Here is a 20,544-nt window from a genome sequence, read left to right on the forward strand (position 1 = left end):
TTTGAGCAATTTTACCACCTGTCCCTCTGCAGATTTTTGCAGTTATAAAATCAAATTCTGCTTCTCCAACAAGATATTTCTCTTTGGGTCATGAAAAATTTACCCAAACATCACCCAGATATTTTTCTAAAAGAGGCTGTGGTGAGGTTGTTTTAAGGGATTTCAGGGAATCTCTAAACATAAGTCATCTGCTTTAAGATGGGTCAGCCACTACATTCTAGCTGGTAAAAACAGTTGTTCCAACAGGCTGAAAACATTTCCCAAATAAATGACTTACTTATTTCACTCCCTAGAATTTTACTAAAATTTAATTTTTTTTTCCTCAGGGACACTGCCTGAGTACTGACTCAAATTCAGGTGCATAACTGCATTCTGAGGGTGAATGTTTCACACCTTGCCTTTATTTAAGACTTGGGAGCTTTCCCCCAGGGTTTAGTTGAAGGTTACAGGACTGGAAATGCTATGTGGAAGTGCAGTTTTAGACAAAACTTCACTGCTGAAGCTCCTGAGGCTCTGGTTGACCTTTTAAAGGATGGGGATGCACAGTTACCTTGTGTGCATGTATGTAATGTATTTAAGCTATTAATATCAGACAGTATGGATGCAGAACTTCAAAAAGTGGGTTCTTTCTCAGAAGTAACCTAGACGTCTGGTTTTAATGTTGTTCAGCAGGAACTGAAGGAGGAAAGGTAAAAACCTTTAATTCAAGATATTTCTGAGAAGACACGGTCTTATCTAATAACAGCACTGAACATATGCTATTTTTTGAGGCAGATTTATGCTGTGGAAGCTGAACTTTATTTCTTTCTTAACAGTAAATTGATGCTCAGGAAGGAGCAATAAGAATTTAGTCTCTAGAGAGCCTGCTGAATATTAGCAAAATTAGTGCTCTGTTCTGATGTGTTTGCGGAGTTTGAAATAAAAGCACAAACTGCCATTTCTGTATGTTGCATGCATGTGTGAAGTTTAGAACGTATATATTCATAGGTTCCCTTTCTTTCCCCCTTCCCCTTTTAACATGTAGATTTATGAGGAATCAAAGATGAACTTGGAGCAGGAGAGGCCTTTTGTCTGCAGTGCCCCAGGCTGCTCACAGGTGAGTGGAGTCAGCGGTGATATTAATTGAGTCCTCAGCACTAGCTCTGGCTTGTATAATGCCTCCTGATATATTAACACATGTCTAATAATAATATGTGTGTCAGGGGTTTCTTTTGTGGGTTTTTTTTTAAGACCTGCTTCCCCTCAATTCTCTCCTTTCCCACAAGACACTATTACAAAATATTTCAAGCAAATACTGCAGCCAGTCAAAAGCGAGATGGTACAAGTGCTCCTCAAGCTGCTTCTGTGATTTTTCTCGTCCCAAAGCCTAATGTTTCAAGAGATGTATTGCAGATTCCTTTAGGGACTATCAAGAGAGGACACACTAGGTAGAACACATTTATCTGTCTTCTGCTGAGATGTATAATGGAATATACTATGTTGCTATTAGAAGGCCCTAACCCTCCTGCGGTTTTCTTTCTAATTTAAATACTTAAATGCAATGATATCTTATTAGGTGATTTTTATTTATTTATTTATTTATTTTTAGTCTTTAAGACATCTTCCTACTAAATATTTTGTGTGCAACCTGTAGATAAATTTTGCCCAAGGGTGTGCATTTGGGATTCCTGTCCTTTTGACTGGTGCTCTGCCATATGTCTCCAAGGGCAAAACCTGACTTGTAACATTAGATGTTTAATGAGCTTAAAAAAACCCTGAAGTGACAAGGATTTTACCTGCTGAGATTTGAACTGGGGTGTGTGTGGTTTTTTCAGTGATTTTGCACTGGTGAGGGAAGTTCCCCCACATGCAGTGATGAGGGAAATTCCATGTGTGGCACTTCTGACCCTAATTTGTTTTAGTAACAAGAGTTTGTGAGTAAAATCTTCAGACAAGGTCATCTTTTGGGCTTTTGCCATGGGCTTCCTGTGTGCATCCATAACACATGATACAGCTTACCCATTTTCCAGAGTCCTCCTCTCTTAATTAGTGAACCTTTCCCTGTTTCAACTGTATGTTGGGAGTTTTCAGCTGGGTAAGATATTTACAGCTCTTAGGTTCTACTGGAAGAGGGGTGGGTGACTGTTAATGAAGTGTAGGTGTTGATGTTGCCAAGAGCTGAAATAAGGAGAGGCAGTAGCCTTCAGTCCAGTTAACAACTGGCTGAGTGGCTTTGCTGTTTCACTACGTGGGAGTTTTTCCATGGGAGGCAGAGTGCATCTTTTGGATTATCCCTCAGGCTGAGAATATGTCCCTTTAGATTTCCACATTCAGAGTTAAACTTTCACCATTCTGTCACAGACATAGAATAAAAGTATCTGAGTTTAATTGTGATGTTTATTTACCTTTTTGATGAAACTAAATTCCACTGAAATCAGTGGACTTGAGTGTTTTCATGTCAACTCTTAATTAGTTTCCTCAGTGGAGGAGAAGCTGATCCAGACAAGCTCTTTTAGGTGTTCAGAGAGCAACTTTGGTTGCATGCTGTTACAATTTGGAAAGATGAACAATGTAGATGTAAATTCCATCTTAAAAAACATTTAACTTCCCATTCCCCAACATGACCCCTGTTTGTAAAAAATGAGGACTTGACACAAGTGCATAATGCAGAGCTGCTGTCCAGCTAAGCTGGCTGGGGCTTCTCTCCTAGCCCCTGTAGATGTGTGCTGAGGGCTGATGGAGTCAACCTTCTAAACAAGGAATAAAGTAGACTTTTAGAAAAAAGACAGAGAAGTCTGGGCTGGAGGAACAGTTTCTCCTCTGTTTCCACACACCCTGTTTAAGCTGCCTGATTTCATCATGAAGAGAGAGTGTGGCATCCATGAAGGAAAATCCATTTTCAGGAGAAATAAATGTGGGGTTTTTTCACCCCCTTCATGATTTCATTGAGCAAAGTCTTTCTCAGACATTCCCCTTGTTCTTAACATAAATTCCTAATGCTGCATTTCTTCCAGATGAGTAAGCAGTGAACCAGGATTTCACAGTGAGAAAAAGGTCTTTGGGATTTCTTTCTTTTCCATTTTTTTTTTTCGTTTTTTCCTCCAGAGAATTCAATTCCATTATTTATGCTGCTTTGTCTACGGGTTTAGAGAGATTCTCAGAAGGTGTAACATATGGCAATTATTTATACTTTAGCCACAAGCAAAGTCACTTAGCCAAGAGTATACTGTGTTGAAACCATTAGGTCCCTTTAGCTCTGTTGTTGCCATTGTTTTTTGTCTCCTATGTACCTGTTGGTTTAAAGAGCTGCTTTTAATTTTTTTTTTCCTCAAGCCTTGGTGATACTACTTTTGGCTTTTGGTAGTCCTGAAATAACCCAGTTGAAACGTCTCAGTAGCAAAGTTCTGTGTATGCACATTCTGGTGAAGGAAACTTCACAGAGCCATTCTGCTGTTCGAGCCCAAATGTGCAAGTGCTTGGGAGTTTATTCAAGCTTGTCTCTTCTTTGTTTTGTTCAAAAAAAGTTATTTCTGTTAGAAGTCTGTAATCAGATTGTAAAACAAACTTAGCGCACTGATTAGTTTCTTACAAAAAACATCTCTCCACCTTCTCTGCTTGACAAAGGAGAATAATTTGATTTAGTATCATAAAGGGTCATAACTAGCTGCTATAAAACTGTGCACCATTTAATTGCCACTTCAAATCAAGTCAAAGTATCAGATATTTCCAAAATTAAAGACGTGTTTTGCCTGAATACTTTTGGATAGAAAAAAAGCTGGCTTATTTAGTTATTTTTATAGCTGTTCATCAGATATATGTTGCAGAAAGACACAAAAGCAGAAAAATCCAGTAAAGTGATTTAAGATTTGCCTCATTACTTAGCATTTGCCGTGGGCTAAGAGTATACAGAACAGCAGCTATTGCAGATGCTCAGGCATGTGGTGACTTGTGGGGCTGTGGTAGCTGGAGTGGGTGTCTGAGACCCTTAGAATCTAAAACTTGGACTGTAATTTTTTCCAAGGAGTTGCATGACACCTTACGGTTTGTCACCCCAGAGAGCACGGCAGCAAATGTGTTTCTAAATCAAGTACAGCTATTTGTTACTCATACTCACTTGTATTTTCAAATATTCTGTTTCCTGTGCCATTTGGACACATTTCTAGCTGGATAAATTTCTTTCTGTCTCTCATTTTTGAAATTCTGTCCAATGCCAAAAGTTTATTAGAGAATTAAATTCTTCTTTTTTTTCTTTTTTTTCTCTCTTCCTCTCTCTCTTTCTGTGTTTGCCTGACAGCGTTTTCCAACAGAGGATCATCTGATGATTCACAGGCACAAACATGAAATGACTTTGAAGTTTCCTTCAATAAAAACAGATAATATGTTATCAGGTAAGAAGACATGAATTCAAGAGTTGAGATAACTATTCAGATGATGTTGAAAGCATGACTCCTATTGGAAAGCTACTGGCAAAATCACTCAAGATTGGTTTTAAAAAGCCTCAGCTCCAATTAAACAACCAGGAGAGGTGGATTGAGCTAGAATGCATATATTTGAATAAAAAGACAGTTGCCATTCTTCTGCCTTCATACAAGTTTGCCATGAGAGGGAAAGAAATCATTGAACCTCGGGCATGCTGGCAGCTCTATCATTGATTTCCAGTGAAATACAGGCACTTAAGCATGTGTCACTTGGGAGCCCAGCAGTGAGAGTGTTAATGAAGTACATTTGTGCTGTTGCTGGAAGAATTGCTATTTAGGCTGGACAGACTCCCTTCAGCAACTGGACGAGGCCACATTGTGGGGGCCACCTCTGCGGTGACTCAGGAACTGCCCCCTGTAAATAGCCATAACCAGAACGGTGAACAAGTGGGTGATATCCAGTGCTCTTTCCCCATCTCTCTCTGCACTTCCCCCTTCATAGGCAGGGTTATTTGGTATTAGGTACAATTGTACCCTATAATTTATTGAGTAGTATATTTCTTATGCAGTCTTTCTGCGCTCTTCTCTGTGTAACCACATATCAATGGCTTGCTGGCCTTCAGCCAGTGTTGGGTAAAGTGGAGCTAGCCCTTCATTTTACTTCTTTCCTCTCCTATTCCCTTTCCTATTGTTCATTCTTTGGGCTGTAGTAGTGGACTATTTAGAATAGTATCTCTAGACTTTTTCAGGTTTCAAAGTAATGGTAGAAAACCCTCTCTGTGATGCAAATGTGTGTGTAGATGTTCAGTAGTGTTTGATGTCTGTCTTTTGCAATAGGCTTCTTCAAGATAAATTGTGCCATTTCAGATGCAAATGTAAATTTATTAAAGGGACTCCAGCAGGCTAACTATTTTCTGGTTAAACTGTTTCCATTTTTATGAAAATCATAATGAAGTAACAATGGCTTGCAAATATTTAGGTCTTTTTTTTGGGGTTTTTTTTGTTGGGACTCTAGGCACCAATGAAAAGTTAGACAGCCTTTTTCCCAAATAAAATTTATTTTGCTTTTCATTTTTAAAATGCCATAGTGGACTAAGTTTAGAAAGAAACAGTACACGGCATTTTGACGACTAGGTCTTGTAAAGTGCCTGAGTGCCAACTATGCCCACAGAATCCTGTGTTTGCAAGCACAAATGAGGAAAAGCTTCTTTTGCATTTGGCTGCGTCCTTTGGCAGTGAAACTGCTTGAAGACATCTGTGCTGTGGGCACATTAGCCCTGTGCAAGTGCTGGCTTTTGTTAAAACTTTCTGTTTGGCAAGAACTTTTGTTTGAGTGCAGTTTCTAAGGAATCTATTCTGTCATCAGGAATCCCCTGAGCAGAGTAGCTCCATTTATGTTTGGTAACTTCTGTGATTTAGCCATCCTGCTCCTTGCAATGGGTTGCTTTCCTAAGCAAAAACAATGTCTGTCTTCCAGCACTAGCACTGGTACTGGGCCCCTAAACCTGCAGTTAGCCAGCTGTACATACTAATGTGGAATTTTCTGGCCAGAAAGACTCTGAGATTGCTTCTAAGGGATGTATTCTTTGAGGTTTGTTTATGATGATCCTGTGTAGTAGTGAAAGAATAAAAAGATACATGTGTTCGCAAGGACTGTGGCCAATGTTCCTGACCATAATGCCCTGGCAAATTGGTTCTGCTGGTGTATTGATTCCTCTTTTTGTGTTTGTTTGCTGAATTTGTTTGGCATTTTGCAGTCCTTACTCAGGAAGCATCATAGATCATCTACTCTCTGCAGGAAGACATTGAAAAATAGTTGTTTCATTACCCACTGAAACCCTGGGGAAATCTAAATACCTTAAAGTTTAAGATGTTTTATTCTTAGATTTCAGAATGAAAAATTAATGATAAATGGGGAAAAGAGACATACTTTTCTCTTAGACATTTGTCTTCATGTCTTCCTTGTTTTTTGCATTTTTGCTTATGTGACTTTTTTAAAAAAAATGTTCCTGTCATCAGTAGGTTCAAAGAATTGCAGCAGCAATTGCCCTGTAATAAGCCAGGTGCAGTGTTAGTTTTCCCCCCCTCCTCTTTCTCCTAAGCTGCCTAGAAGTCAGATTTCCTAATTTTTTTCCGGTATGTTGTGTACTATCTTTTAATTTGTTGTGCATGATCCATATATTATCAACAATTAGTCATGAAAAATAACACACTGTATGCTTTCAGGTAGACATTAAAATTATTTACTCTGTTTACAGAGGTGGCTTAATCCACAGTCTGGGTTCACTATAATATCAGTAATATTTAACACACATTAAACAGGTTTTCTATAAACTGTTCCTGGAAGTAGGCACTGAAACTGTTGATTTTGTACTAGACATCTTAGAAACTAAGCAAAATATGACTTGGGAAGAAGTAACTTGTTTTTTGTGTGAAATCTGTGTTTGGATCTAAAATATAAGCTTCTAAGGGAGAGGTAAAATTATGTTATATGTGAAGTTATATGTTGTTATGGAGGTGTGGTCAGTGTCTAATAAACAATGGTGCACGACCTGATTGCAGCAATTGGTGCTGTGCTGCTTTACCAGGTATGTCTTTCCAGGAGCTTCCAAGCTATCAACTACCTTCACTATGTTTTCTGCCTTTGTTTTCATGCTGGCTTAAGAAGAACAAGTTATAATAAATCTGTTCAACCAATCTCTTGAACCAATTCAGAAACTCCAGCTACCCATGTACACCAAACTGCTTTCTGTTCTCTGAATGTATAAATGGAAAGAAAATCCACTAGAGGCATTGCACTGAAATGCAAGTGATACTTTGTTGCACAACTTGACAATACAATTCTGTCTTTTAGAATTAATTGTATTTGTTCCTCTTTGTTTTATATATTTTATTTTTGTTTGTTAGAAAGTCTTGTTAAGAATATGGATAAAGAGTCATTGGTGTTTTCCATTTCCATCTTTCCAGCTAAAAAAGAGCTGTTTGAGATAACACAGGATATCTTATGTAAGTTTTGCATGCTAGTCACCATTGCAGGCCACTTTATAGCTAAACTGACTGAAATAGATATCAGCTCTTTGCTGTTGTAGAGAGTGAACAGTGTTTGTATTGCTTTGAAACTCTACATTGTGTTGTGTGACAAAGCTTTTGTGTTTAAACACCAAAATATTAATGTCTGTAGAATAGATTGCTTCCTCCAGGGAAATAATAAAAGCCCTGTGGGACTGAACTTTGGGAGCTGGGGATTATCTACATAGAAACCTTTTTTTCTTCCTCATTCTATTTAATGAAACCAAATCCTCTAGAGTTTTGGTGATAAAGCCCACTGTGGAGGTAGAAACAGTTTTCTCTAGATGGAAGAAGTGCCTGTAATAAAGGAAGTTCAAAGGTATTCCTTTTCCCAAGTAATGCCTGTGCCAGTGAGGCAATTTGCATCACTCTTGGTTGCCTTAATTTTTCCCTCCTTGTAGTTTACACAGAGGGGTTTATCTAGGCATGAATTTTGAGGTGTGTGAAATGATTGGGTGTGAGGACTCATAGTGTAGTTTGTTTTCTTGCTTGCTTCTGTGTCCCTCGCTTTATCAAAAATGAAATGAAACATTTTCGTACATTTACTGGTCAGTTTCAGAGTGACCAGAAGACTTTAAAAATTGGTTGTACCCAGTATGTTTATCCCTCCAGGAAAGTCCAACCAGCACTTTAAAGAGTACATATTTAGGCAGTAAGGTTCTTGGTAGCCCTCGTCTGGGTGGGAGCAGTTTCACCACCTATGTTTGGGTGCACTTCTTCTTCCTCTCCTCTTTCTCCACCTGGTTGTTGTGTTATGATGTTGAAATCCTAAGTGCACTTGGGTGGAAACCTGTGAAATCAATGAAGAAACTTTTCTAAACTTCTCAGGACATTCCTCTGTCTTTGTGGCTGCTTGATGGGCAGCCCTTCAAATTTCTGTGCTAGCCCCATTACTCTGACTTTGTTATCATTGTATGAAAGCACAACACGGGTAAGTGTATAACTTCAACAGAGCCCACAGCTGAACAAGCCAAGTGTCTATTATTATTGCACATCAGACTAAACAATTTTTTTTTTTTTGGAAAGAAAAATGAAGAATCAAGTTACACACTTTGCAGCTTGGCTGTTAGGTATCTTTCACCAAATCAGATTTTTTTTCTTTTTTCTCAAAATGAAAGCTTGTTTCAAATAAGTGTCCTTTGATTCTCCAGGGCTTTTTTAAACTGGTAGCATGCTTTAAAGTTTCCTTTTGTGTTTTGAGGGATGAAATTCAGGAATTCAAGGTAATTTTACAAAACACATTCTGGATGAATCAAGTAAGTTTCTGTATAGCAAGCTAATGTTGTATTTCCTTAGCTGTTGTTTTGAAAACAATGTATTGAGACTGAGTGTCCTTTCTGAGACTATTATTTCAATCCCCACTCCCCTAAATGAACAACAACAAAGAAACCCCCATGTATTGTCAAACATTGTGAGTACATAATGAAACCTTTTGACTTTGTTGAAGACTGCAAGTTCCCCATTGACTTAACACACGTATATTTTTTATGAGTCTGAAAAATCAGGTATCACTTCAGACATTGAGGACAGGTATTCAAAAGTCAGCAAGCAAAATATACTCAGTATGTGAAAGTCTGGCCTGAATATGATTGCTGAGTGCATCTGAAATCCCTTCCTGTCAGATACAGTAGGTTAACTTGGGATCATATTGGCTTGCTCTTGGCTTATATATTGTCCATTTACTTTTTTGAGACTTATTTAAACTTGATGTTTCTTGCAGCCTTTGTGGTCATGGCTGTGTCATCAGAGAGGCTGATTATTCTCCTGAGTAATAGGCTGAACAATATTTTCATTGCCTAGTCTGAATCTGTGTTTAGGCTGTTAATGAATTTGAGATAGAAAAAAGTTCCTAAATAATTATCAGATGACAGGTTTACATATGAAGTGACAGATGGCTAGAGGTAGATGCCTCAAAGGACAGTAAACTGCTTCTAGAGGATGGAACTAGTTGAGGATGGAAAGATTTTTCCCTGTTGAACGTTGGGATAGCTGATCAGTATCTTGGGTTAACCCAGATAATCCTGTATTCCAAGCTGCCAATACAAAATACAGTTTGTGACTAATATTAGAGCCCTGGGTTGTGTGAGCAGCAGTGTGCCTGCAGAGCAGCTTCCTACATAGTGTGTGTCCTCAGCAGGAATGCTGAGAGTGGTGCTGGCTCTGTCTGAGTTTTGGTCCAGATGGGTCTGGCTCCTCCAGTTGCTGAAGTGCAACAAATCAGGGCCCTGTTCTCAGTGAGTCTGCAATAGTTGTGGGCGCTGGTGATAGCAACAAAAGCTTTGTTTGTACCAACAGGGAACAATGAGGTCAGGCACAAGCTGTTGGAACTATTAATGCATTTTTAAGTGCTGAGAATTAGGAATATTTTATTAATTCTGGGAGACCTGATTTTGTAGCTTATGCTAGGGTGTCCCTTGTGATACTCCTCCCAATTAAAACATAAAGGCTTGCTTAATCTAGGTAAGAGAATTTCTGTGGTGTTGAGAGTGATTTCTTCTACAAATTTGCCCACATCCTAAAGGAGAACTGGTGTTTAGCAGAGACAAAATATTTGGTTGCTCGGGAGCAAATCAAGCTCATTAGACTTGGGAGTCTTGAAATCCTGAGACCAATGAGTGCAGTGTATGTGCAGTGTAACTACTTTACTACACAAAGTCTTAAGATTTTGAAGTCTGGATCTGTATCAGCTCTGCCCTCACAAAGACAGATGTTTTGTGGCCTTCTGGTTCCTGTGAATGTTGAAGGCTGAAGTATTAGAACTAGGAAGGCAGGTCATGTTTTACATCTGGCTGAGCTGACTTCCAGGAGGTCTGTGGATGAAGCTTAGGCTGGCTGGTTGGTGGTGCTCCTTCCTCAGGTGGGAGAAACGAGGGGCTGTCTGTTTTAACAAAAAATCTTGATGTGAATTCCTGCCAGTCTGATTTCTGGAAAATAGGACCTGCAGTAACAGTATGGGGTGACTGAGGTAATAAAATAAGATCACCATTTCGATATGTAGGTGGTGTAAACAGTGTCATTATCAGTTTTGATCTTTTGAGATATTAAAATACTTAATTGGAAAGTTCAGCTGTAGGTAACATCATTGGTAATCTTGTGGTGCAGAAGACAGATTTTCAGTATGAGTGGAGAAATGAAGCCATTGAGGCCCTGTGCATTTGAAGTCACATTCTTACTCTGGCTTGCTTTTTTCACTGTTAAAATGGATTTACTTCAATATGATAACTTTCTTTTCTTTTGGTCAGTTCTGGGCCCAAACAACTCTGAAGAAACCCAGAATTTTTGGTTCTAGTGAAAGTAGTGGCATCCACTTTATGAAACCATATTTTCTCATTTTGGCCATGAAATTGATACCTTGCTTATTTGATATGGCTATATCACTTCTAACAATAAAACTTTTCCTCTGTTTACCTCACATTCAGATACTAACGTGCCCTTTGTGTCCAGGAAGGCTTAGTGACAATTGTCTTTGATTTTCTACAAAAGAATTGTGTTTTTCACTAAAGTAGCATTTAATCCTTTTTGGAAATTAAATCTATTTCTCCTGCATTTTAGTGCCATTCATTTCCAGCACAAGCTCCAGTCCAAGGGCCAAAACCAACCCTGGTGTAAATCTACTGAGTTTACTGAGGTTACTTCAGAGATTTGTTTGGCACTGCTTATTTAGGATATGGACCTGTAAAGGGCCGAGTGTCCTTAGCTCCCATCAATGCCAGCACCTTGTTGACTCTCTCCTTGTGCTGAGTTCTTGCAGGATTCTTAGAAAGTTTTGTTTCTAACTCTGGTAATACAGTAGTTAGCTGTGAAAGGTAATGCATAAATAAGTGTGCATTCCCAAATACTTGAAGTTTGTTTCCTTTATGTTCATAAGTAGGATGCTCAAGCCAAAAGAAATGAAAAAAGAATTTTAACATTAAGGACTTGCATTCTGATGTTCCATCAGAAATATGAATGTGAATGAGTGTCTTTGCCCTTGGATTACCTGAAAGTCAAACCTGGAGGACCATGCTTGATACAGGTGGAAATTGCCTTCTCCTGGCTCTATAGTGGAGGAGGCTGATCCTCTTCCTTAGTTTCTAAGTGAAAACTACATTTTCTTTTGTGCACCTTGCTTTTATACTGCTGAATTAAGGGCTGATGTGCATTTCTATCATGATCATGTAAAATTCATGGTGTTAGGTAACTACTGAAAGGGGGTAATATTAGAACTTGACCCAGCTTAGGTAGGTGCAAGAAAGCAATTTTTTCTGTGTTGAAGTGGGAAGCTTTTTTCTGAGGTCAGAATTGACCCAATATAGGCAACGGGGTTTAATATGACAGAGTTTTCATTTTTTAAAGAATGAAATGCAAACAATAGGTAGTAGTCAAGGACTATGCTGAAGATTATTTTTTAACAAAGTGAGTCCAATCCTTCTGTAAAATCAGGTACAAAGCATCTTGAGCTGGGACAGAGCCCTGGAAGAAGGAGCCAAGATGGAATAATTAAGAACTAGACTCAGAATTAATAGAGATGCCTCAGACCTGTGCTTTGGGGAGTCTTTGGTTGCCAAATTTGGGCTTGATTTTTCATTTCCTGAAGAATGAAACTGAAGTCACTGAAACTACAGTCTGCATGGCAATTTTGCTTGTCTGTCTTGCAGGTTTTTGAAAAGGTATCAGAAAACCTTGTAATTTCTTCAGTCCCTCCTGCCTGTGGCATTAATGAGAATCCTTAATGTATTAATTCTGAGAGGGCAGAAAAATCCTAGAGATGAAGGCATTGAATTTTTTTTTACTCCAAATTTAATGGTTTTGCATGTATTATCAACACTTCCAGGTAAAAAATGCAAAAGGATGCTTCTTCATGGCCAGAATGTCACTTTTCCTAGCTTTGCAATATGTTATTTAACTCTTCCTTCAAAAATTGTGCTGGAAGCAAAACTTCTTGCCATGGCTACCTTTTTTGCTAGGTATGTGTATGTTTGAGGTGGTTTTTGAGCACTTGAAGGCATTAACTAGTATGTATCCACAGCAGTTATCATGCATGCTGTGGTCTGAATGTGCATTACGAGATGCGCTGTGCGTTGTTCTGCATGAGCCTATTTTTGGAGATTTATAGAGAGTTCTAATGACCATTTATACATGTTAAGGAGATGCACTTGTGTATGTGCCCTGCAAAAACCCATGCTGTTGTCTTTCTACCCAAATGATGACTGCTGCCTAGTTTTGGACATTGATGGCAAGCATGGCTGCCTGCAGCGTTTAGTGTCAAAATTCAGTACTGTGTGTTTTTTTTAATGATGGTGTGGTAGGTAGGGGTGAGAAGGCAAAGAGAAGTTTGGTTAGAACCTCTCTTTTCCTGGAAGTCTATTTCATTATCTCCCTCTCCTTTTAATATTGAGCACCAACAATCATTTCTTGTCTTGTTCTCAGATCAGACTCCCACACCAACGCGCTTTCTGAAGAACTGTGAGGAAGTCGGCCTCTTCAACGACATCGACTGCTCCCTAGAGCACGAGTTCAGGAAGGCACAAGAAGAAGAGAACAACAAAAGGGTGAGTGTGAGCACACCAAGCCCTTCCTCCCCTTTTGATTCCTTGAAACGGTAAGGGAAGTGTCCTTTAATCTGGGAGAAAGCAGACTGAGCTCTACTACCTAGTAGTAACCTGTTGGTTAGAAACTAGGTGGCACTATAAATTGAGACATGCTTTTTAAAACTATTGAAGCAGTTGACAGAAATAAAAACCCCAAACCAACAAAAAACTAGTATTAAATAATAAAAAAAAAGTGTAACTGTGTTTGCCAGGGTTTGATTCCAAGTCTCTGCTTTTAAGTAAACTATAACAAAAACCACACACCTCTTGACGGAGAGGCTTGGGAAAATTATATCATCTTTGAAGTGAGGATTGCAAACTGGCTCAAATATGTTACAGGGAAATTTGGCTTATGAAAGGGCATTTACTTAAGAGCAAATTTTTTTCTTTTTTTTTTTTTAAAAATTCCTCCACAACACGTTGCGTCCTTGGATTTATTCATCATCAATACCAGCTTTATTGTGTTTCTGTACTTCTCATAAAATTGAGCTCGGAAACTTTGACTTGAAACATCTAGTAGATAACATATCCCATTTTCAATTAGTATTCTTTTCATTTATTCTTAAGTTATTCTGTGAGTATTCTGAGCTTTAGGTTGAATTATATAGGCCACCTTGTATGTAAGTGTACTCCTGTACCCAAAGAGAGTTAAGAGTGTTTTCAGAGATCCTAAAGTGCTGTTAACATTTTCAAAGAATGGTAAAAGAGCTTAATGCACGAGAGAGGCCAGCAAGAAAAGAGGTGAAGCTGCATGCTGAGGTGCAGAAGAGGAGACGAGGCTTGTAGAAAGAGAGGGGAGTCCAGGAGCAGCTTGGTTTTGGCTTACAAGGAAGGGAGTCAAGGTATTGCTTATTTGTGGTTCATAAGGAAAGAGACTGGGACAGATAGAGGAGGAGAGGGGCTGTGTCATGGTATGCTGAGCAAGGAATAAGAGTGTCCAAACGTGAAGGAGTTCAAATTTTGGGAAAATAGCACAGATTGACCCTCACAGCTTTGTATATTAGGAAACAGCCATGCATTGAGAGAAATGTGTCTAATTTTTAAAAAATTTGCGGTTTAGGTTCTGCTGAGGGGAGTCTTAGTTAGAATCAGGGAGAACATTTCTGTACATTCCTACTTCTTTGCCATTATGGGATTTTTAAGTTTTTCTCTGTGCCTGGTGTTTATTTTGCAGGAGTAGGAGAACAGGAGAAATCTACTGAGGTGGACCTGAGTGCAGCTAGCCCCAGACTGCAGCGCTTGATGTTGCAGAGAGATTTCAGTTTGTGAGGGATAGTTGCAAAATCTGATTAAAACCTAGACAAGGGCATCAAGTTACCTGATAATTCCAGCTGTTTAGCAGTCTCTGGGAGTCTTACTCTGCCCTCCTACCAACCCCTGCAGCTGCCATTGGTGATCTCCAGGGAGCAAATAAGTGATCACGGTGGTGGGAAATTAAAAAAAAAAAAAGAAAAAAAGGAATGAAAAAGGAAAAAAAGGAAAGAAAAAGAAAGGGGCATAAGTCCCACTAGCTGGCTAACCTGTAACATTTACTCTGTGTTTCCAATTAGTCTGCTGTATGTTCATTCTTACATTACTGACTGACTGTCAGATAGGAATCTGAAGCAGGCCCCAGCAGGGCTTTGCACAAATGCAAGAGACAAAGGCCAAGACAGAAGGAGACTCCTTGGGCTGCAGCTGTCCCTAAGGAAATGCTTCCAACAGCCTATCCCTGCAATATGAGTGTGATGTAGTGTTGGCCTAATGGACCTACCAACACATGGAGACTAAGGTTAACTGCATGGAAATCTTACTCACTGCACAGAAAAGTCTTCCAAAAATATTTTTGGTCATATTAATTTCTCTGGACTCTGAAAGAAACAGTTTTGTTTATTTTAGTATATCACTGCAGCTTAGCACACAGATTGACACTGAAATCTTGTAACAGAAAAACACTTTCATTTCTCATTGGCTTTTTTTGCTCCTTGAGAGTCATACTTTGAAAAATCAGAGGATAAAGTTCAAGTAGCTGCATTTTTTTCCTTTCTTTCTTTTTTCTTTTTTTTTTTTTATTCTTCTGGGTGGGAGCCCATGGATAATCCATGAGAATTTGTTGTGATGAAGCTGGTTATGCAGACTGGTAACTTTCCAAATTAGCTGTGAAGCTCAGAGTGCGTGGGTTTAGGGACACCATGTGTACCTTTTTTTGTAAAGGTACTATTGAGTGTAAAGCACTTGCATTAATATCCCAGTTTCCTATCCAGGAATAAATCACTTGACATCCTTCTGCCAGAGTTGCTCATGTGTAAAGTGGAAGAAGTGTCTATTTATGCCTCCCATACTTGGTATGCCTTGTGGTGGTGAGATCATCTGTCAAGGACCACCTTTGATAATGGATGTGGATTAGCCTTTGCTTGGGGACTGAGGGGACTCAAGAAACAATAATGATGATGATGACCTCCAGGACCTGAACTGAGAAAAATAAAGCTATAGATGGGAGTGAGTTTGTCTGTGGTTTTGGCTTGTCTGCTGTTTGTACCATCCTATATTAGCTGGTAGTCTCTCCTTGAGAAAGACCTGCTCCCTAAAGGCAAGGGATGCCACAGATCAGCAATAAGCATATGGATAAGCATGTGAGAAAGAGGCTTTTCCGTCCTCCTGACAGCACTCTTCCCGACACAAGCCTCCTACCTACAAATTCACTACCAAAATTAGCACAGGTAAAAGCATATTTATACTATATTTCTACTTGGAAAATTGTAAATGTCAAAGTTCTTGGGAACTTGAGGCAGACAGCAATTGACAGCTCAGACCCAGGCAGAACTTGCAACTCAACTCAACAAGGCAGGTGGTGCTGGCAGATCACAAGGCCATTTTAGCCCACTGGCTGCAAGTTTTAGGCTTGCACTGCCTGGAACATTAGGTATCCAAAGCATTTGCACTGGGTTGTAATTGCAAACACATGACCTTTGCTGCTGCTGGATAGGCCCTGTTGTCACATCTTGTTCTGAGCATTGAATTGGGGCTGAGTGGATCCTGTCAGAGATGGGAAGAGTCAGGGTCTGTTACTGAATACCTTAGTGGACCCACTTTCTTAAAATGCACCTAGCCTGATGTCCCTGTGTGGAATGAGAAAAAGTGGAAATATGCTGATTGTAGCAAGTAGAGTATTGCATCAAATAGCATTTACAAATAGTGAGCTGAATATTTTCAACATGAGGGCATGTTTAAAATCACATTCTGTGTATGCTGGACTTTGGATGCATTACTTCCTAAGACTTATCCTGAAACTTTGAAATCTTCTCACCACTGTTCAGGGCTGCAAGATAATGTATGAATTATGCAAATGAGGCGGGGAAATGGCTATTCTTAATTACAATTTGGTTTTAATGTGGGTTGTTCAGTGTCAGTTCAGGAAGCTCATTAGTCCTCTACATGGCCTAATGTTCCTGTTCTAAGTGTACTATCCTAAGGCAGGCACCTCACTGCTAGAAAAGTATCAGCACATTGAAGTAGTCCAGTAAAGAAGAAGAAGAACAAAACCAAATACAAAGCCTTTAAGGGTTAAATAATTGCAATCTGCAGAAGGAATAAAGATCCTGAGTATCCAGTTTAGCTGTGTTAAAAAAGGGATGATGCTACAGACTGATGTGTGTTTGAAAGACATTTATTTGGTTTGTACCTTCTAGGACCTCCTTCTGTATATATTTCTGTGTATCAGTATAAGAAGGTAGATAAAATGCACTTGTCTAGCTTATAGCACATCACTATTTCATGCTGAGCTCAGTGACTCTCTGACCTCCAGAAGAAATTTCTTGCATATATTGCTGAATGTCACAGTTTGGAACTGTAGCCTATGAGTGTAGGGAAGATGATATAATTCAAAGCAAGCTGGAAATGATAGAATCTGTTCCTAAAGTAGTATAGTTGGGTGAAAAAATAAACTTAATTTCCACATCTTGCTTAAATTTCATGCAATGTGTATCTAGCCCATAGGTTTTGCCCTCTTCTGAAAAGTAATACAGAAAAATCATAAAGGATTTTGCCTGTATTTAATAGCTGACATTACAGCAGCTGAAACTAGCAGTGCAGTAAATCACCCTTAGCCAGGAAAGGGTGATATGTATGGGGTCATATGTACCCTTATAGGAGAAGAAAAAATATTTATATGTTGACAAAGCACATTGTGTAAGTGTTTGGGTTTTAGAGGCCTGTATTGTAATACTAATAGGCCATGGGGAAATGCTGGCAATGCACTCCCTTGGTGAATGAACAGGGATTAAGAGTTCATTTTGGTGGTTTGCTTGGCTGATGGGTGACAAATTAGCCCCAGTTTTCCCTGGTAAGTGCTCTGAAACCCCAGTAGGGTCCCGGAGAAGAGCAGTGTGCTGGTACACATTTCAGAGGCAAGTGCTCTGAAAGGCCTGAATTTCACTTGTGAAATAATACAAACCAACAAACTCATGAGCCTGTTCCTGGAGCACTTTGCACTCATTGTCTGGCAGTCTGTACAATGGAAGGAATTACCTATGTTTAAATGCTTACTATTTTGATTTTTTTAAAAATTTTGCTATCATAAATGCACATATGTACATTCTCCCTCCATTTGTCTAAACATGATGTAAGACCATCCATATTTCTAAGTCAAAGGGCCCCCGATTTCTTATTTTCCCACTGAGATTAAGTATCTTATATACTCAGTATGTCATAGTAGACACAAAGTAACACTAGAAATTAGTAAGACTAGAAATTGTTTATGTTAATACAGTGCTTAAGGGCCAGAGTGCCATTGTTGTATGTATTGTAATAACTTCAAGCTGTTACTTTATCAATCAGTTAAGCTGTTGTCAAGGTGATAGCTCAAAACTCTAAAATTCAAAGTCCAAAATATCACCCCACATTCAAAGGTTTCAGTACAATAATTCCTATACTCTAAATATAATATCTGTATCTGTAAAGATGTAAGCATTCTCACACCATAACATTTTTTCTGGGTGACTCATTCAAGTACTGGAAAGATACACTGTAACTCTGTATCTGAGTTTTTCTGAGGGTTATTCTGGATTTTCATATGCATTAATTGTATTGGGTTATTGATCTGCTTTTTGGGTTTATTTTTTGGCTTGCAACACCCCTTTTCTCTTAATTAAGTTAACTTTTGCAGTATTCCTATGAAGAAGGCAGATAGTCTGTCTCTTATTTTATAAGGGAAAAAACATATTCCAGAGGACATTGCTTTCTAGAGCTCCTTTGTAATGTGTCACCAAGCTCTCAAAGGAATCACATACGTGGAGTGAGAATTGCAGGGTATCTGGGTCCTCTCCACCATTCTGCCCAAAGAGCATCTTTCTGTCTCAATTTGGTTCCTAAATATCTTTAGCAGCATGGCCCCAAAAGATTCATAGAGTCCCTCAAAGACATTTTGGTGCCTTGCTCTGGCTGAAACAAAGCAGGAGTAAATCAGAGAGCTACCATAAAGGATCTGGGCTCAAGTGACATGCTGAAAATTGCACAGGAAGTCTGTGGCAAAGCCTGGGATTGATTCCATATCTCCTTGGTCTCAGCATAGGGCATCCCACAGACCATGTGTGTTAAAGATTTATCAGCTGTTGTTCAGTGTTGCTAAAGACAGGAAGAATGCTCTCCTCCTCTCTCCAGATGGGTAGGCTTGCTGGATTTTAACTTCTTAACCTTTGTAGGTTTCATGGTAGACATGTGGTGGTTTGTTGTATTTTCTATGATGGCAGCTCCACAGTTGGTGCTTCAGTCCCCAGCTTTATGAGTCCTGTTTTGAGCACGTATCTGTGTCCAGACACTTCACTGCTACACTGGACTGTGTTACAAAAGGGACACTTTCTGCATAATGGCACAGGAAAGCTGTCAGGACAAAACTGTCCGTGACCTTGCAGAAATTCACAAGAATAGGCTTTAATTGAGGCTTGTTGCTTGTCGTACAGTGTCTTGTCTTCTGCTGGGAGGCAGGACTCTCTTATCTTGAATGGACTTTTGAGTGGATTTATAGGTTTGGATCCCCATACTCAAAGAGAAGACCTGAATGTTTTTCCAGCAATAAGTTCCTGTATCGTGCAGAAAGGCAATTCTTGAGGGCATACATTTTTGATTCAGCTAAACCTCCCTAACCATCGTCCTTCCATGTTCTTCTGAATTCCAGCTGATGAATCATCCTTCAGAGCTCAGTCAGGATGGTCCACTTTCCTCCTTCTTATTATTGTCTCTGTCCCAAAGAAGCTGAGTCACCCTCTTGCAATGTTTGGAGGTTTGTTATGTTTTCTGTATTTTGGCTACCCACAACAAAAGGAGGCCTATCTGATTTCATTCTAACATTTTTTTCACAGCAACACAGCAAAGTTGTGCCTTTTGCCTTGGTCTCCCTTGGAATGTTTTTAATGGCACAGCTTCCTTGTTACCAGTTCAGGTTTCAGCAGCATGGACTGGATGGCACATGAAAAAGGGATAAACCTTTCCTGTAGTGGCATTTTTATAAGTCTATCTGTTAGGTAAAACCCCTAAATCTTGGCAGTCTCTTTAGAGCATAAGCTCTGCTATTAAACACGAGCTCTTTGCTCCCCGGAGTGGGCTGCAGTCTCTATGGTTGGGTGGGTAATAAGATACTGCTGATACACTTCAGAGCAAGGTGCACTTTTCCTTTATTTATGAAGATAGACATGCTGGTCAAGGGCTTAATCACAGCTGATAAATCATTTTAGAAAGCCTATTAGAACCATATGCTGATCCTTCGTATTAACATGGTGTGTCTGTTTTGAGTCTAATAAGGCAGAGTCTCTTTCCTCTCTCCCTTCCCCCTGCCTGGTGTGCAAATTATTTATCTGTTTAAGTGATATTGCTTGCCTGGGGGCATTTCTCTCTACAAGAGGTACTGTTAATAAAGCAAGGTGAACTGAGGAAAGAAGGATTCTTTCTCTCCAGAGAGCGAAGCTGAGTGTTTTTGGTCTCCTTTGTTGAGAGGGGATTGCAGAGCATTTGTCCGAAAGCTGAGGCAAGGAAACCTGTTGGTTAAACCCTGGGACACCGTGGCATGGCCTTCACTGCAGCATAAGGTTGTCATTTTTGCCCAGGTGGTTACAATCCTGGAGCTCAAGAACCGCCAGGGTTGGGTGTGCTGACATTTCGGTTACCTCACCTTTCCCTCACTCGGAGAGGGCTGCTGCAGGAACAGATTCCACAGCCATCTAATGAGATCCACATTGGTGAAGTTATCCAGAGCCAAGTCCTATTTATCATTAATTGGTGGGTTTGCTTGCAGATCTTTCCTATTATTTGCTGATTATACCCCTACACATTTTATTATCTTGCCAAAATTCAAATGCTAATAATTTCTTGATTTATTGTTTATTTATAACACTGTCTATCGCCTAAATAGATGTAGTTAGAATATTTCAAAACAGCAACAGCTCTTTTGCTGACTGGGTTTCTTTCACATTTTGCACATGGCAGTCAACTATTTATAAACCTCAATAGGGACTCCTAAACCTTTACAGTTGGGTTCC

At 39.4% G+C, this 20,544-nt stretch overlaps 1 protein-coding gene across 1 annotated transcript in view; it reads left to right on the plus strand.

Annotated features, from left to right (window-relative positions):
* The first annotated feature begins 1,030 nt into the window (after window positions 1–1,030).
* CREB5 (cAMP responsive element binding protein 5) overlaps window positions 1,031–20,544 on the plus strand; it is a 214,053-nt gene continuing 194,539 nt past the window's right edge. Inside the window, exons 1-3 of the mRNA XM_036378763.2 lie at window positions 1,031–1,096; window positions 4,274–4,367; window positions 12,876–12,997. Of these exons, the coding sequence (XP_036234656.1) occupies window positions 1,043–1,096; window positions 4,274–4,367; window positions 12,876–12,997 (270 nt within the window). The 5' untranslated portion in view covers window positions 1,031–1,042. The remainder of the gene's footprint in view (window positions 1,097–4,273; window positions 4,368–12,875; window positions 12,998–20,544) is intronic.

Source organism: Molothrus ater, chromosome 1, assembly GCF_012460135.2.
Source record: "Molothrus ater isolate BHLD 08-10-18 breed brown headed cowbird chromosome 1, BPBGC_Mater_1.1, whole genome shotgun sequence".
Classification (NCBI taxonomy): domain Eukaryota; kingdom Metazoa; phylum Chordata; class Aves; order Passeriformes; family Icteridae; genus Molothrus; species Molothrus ater.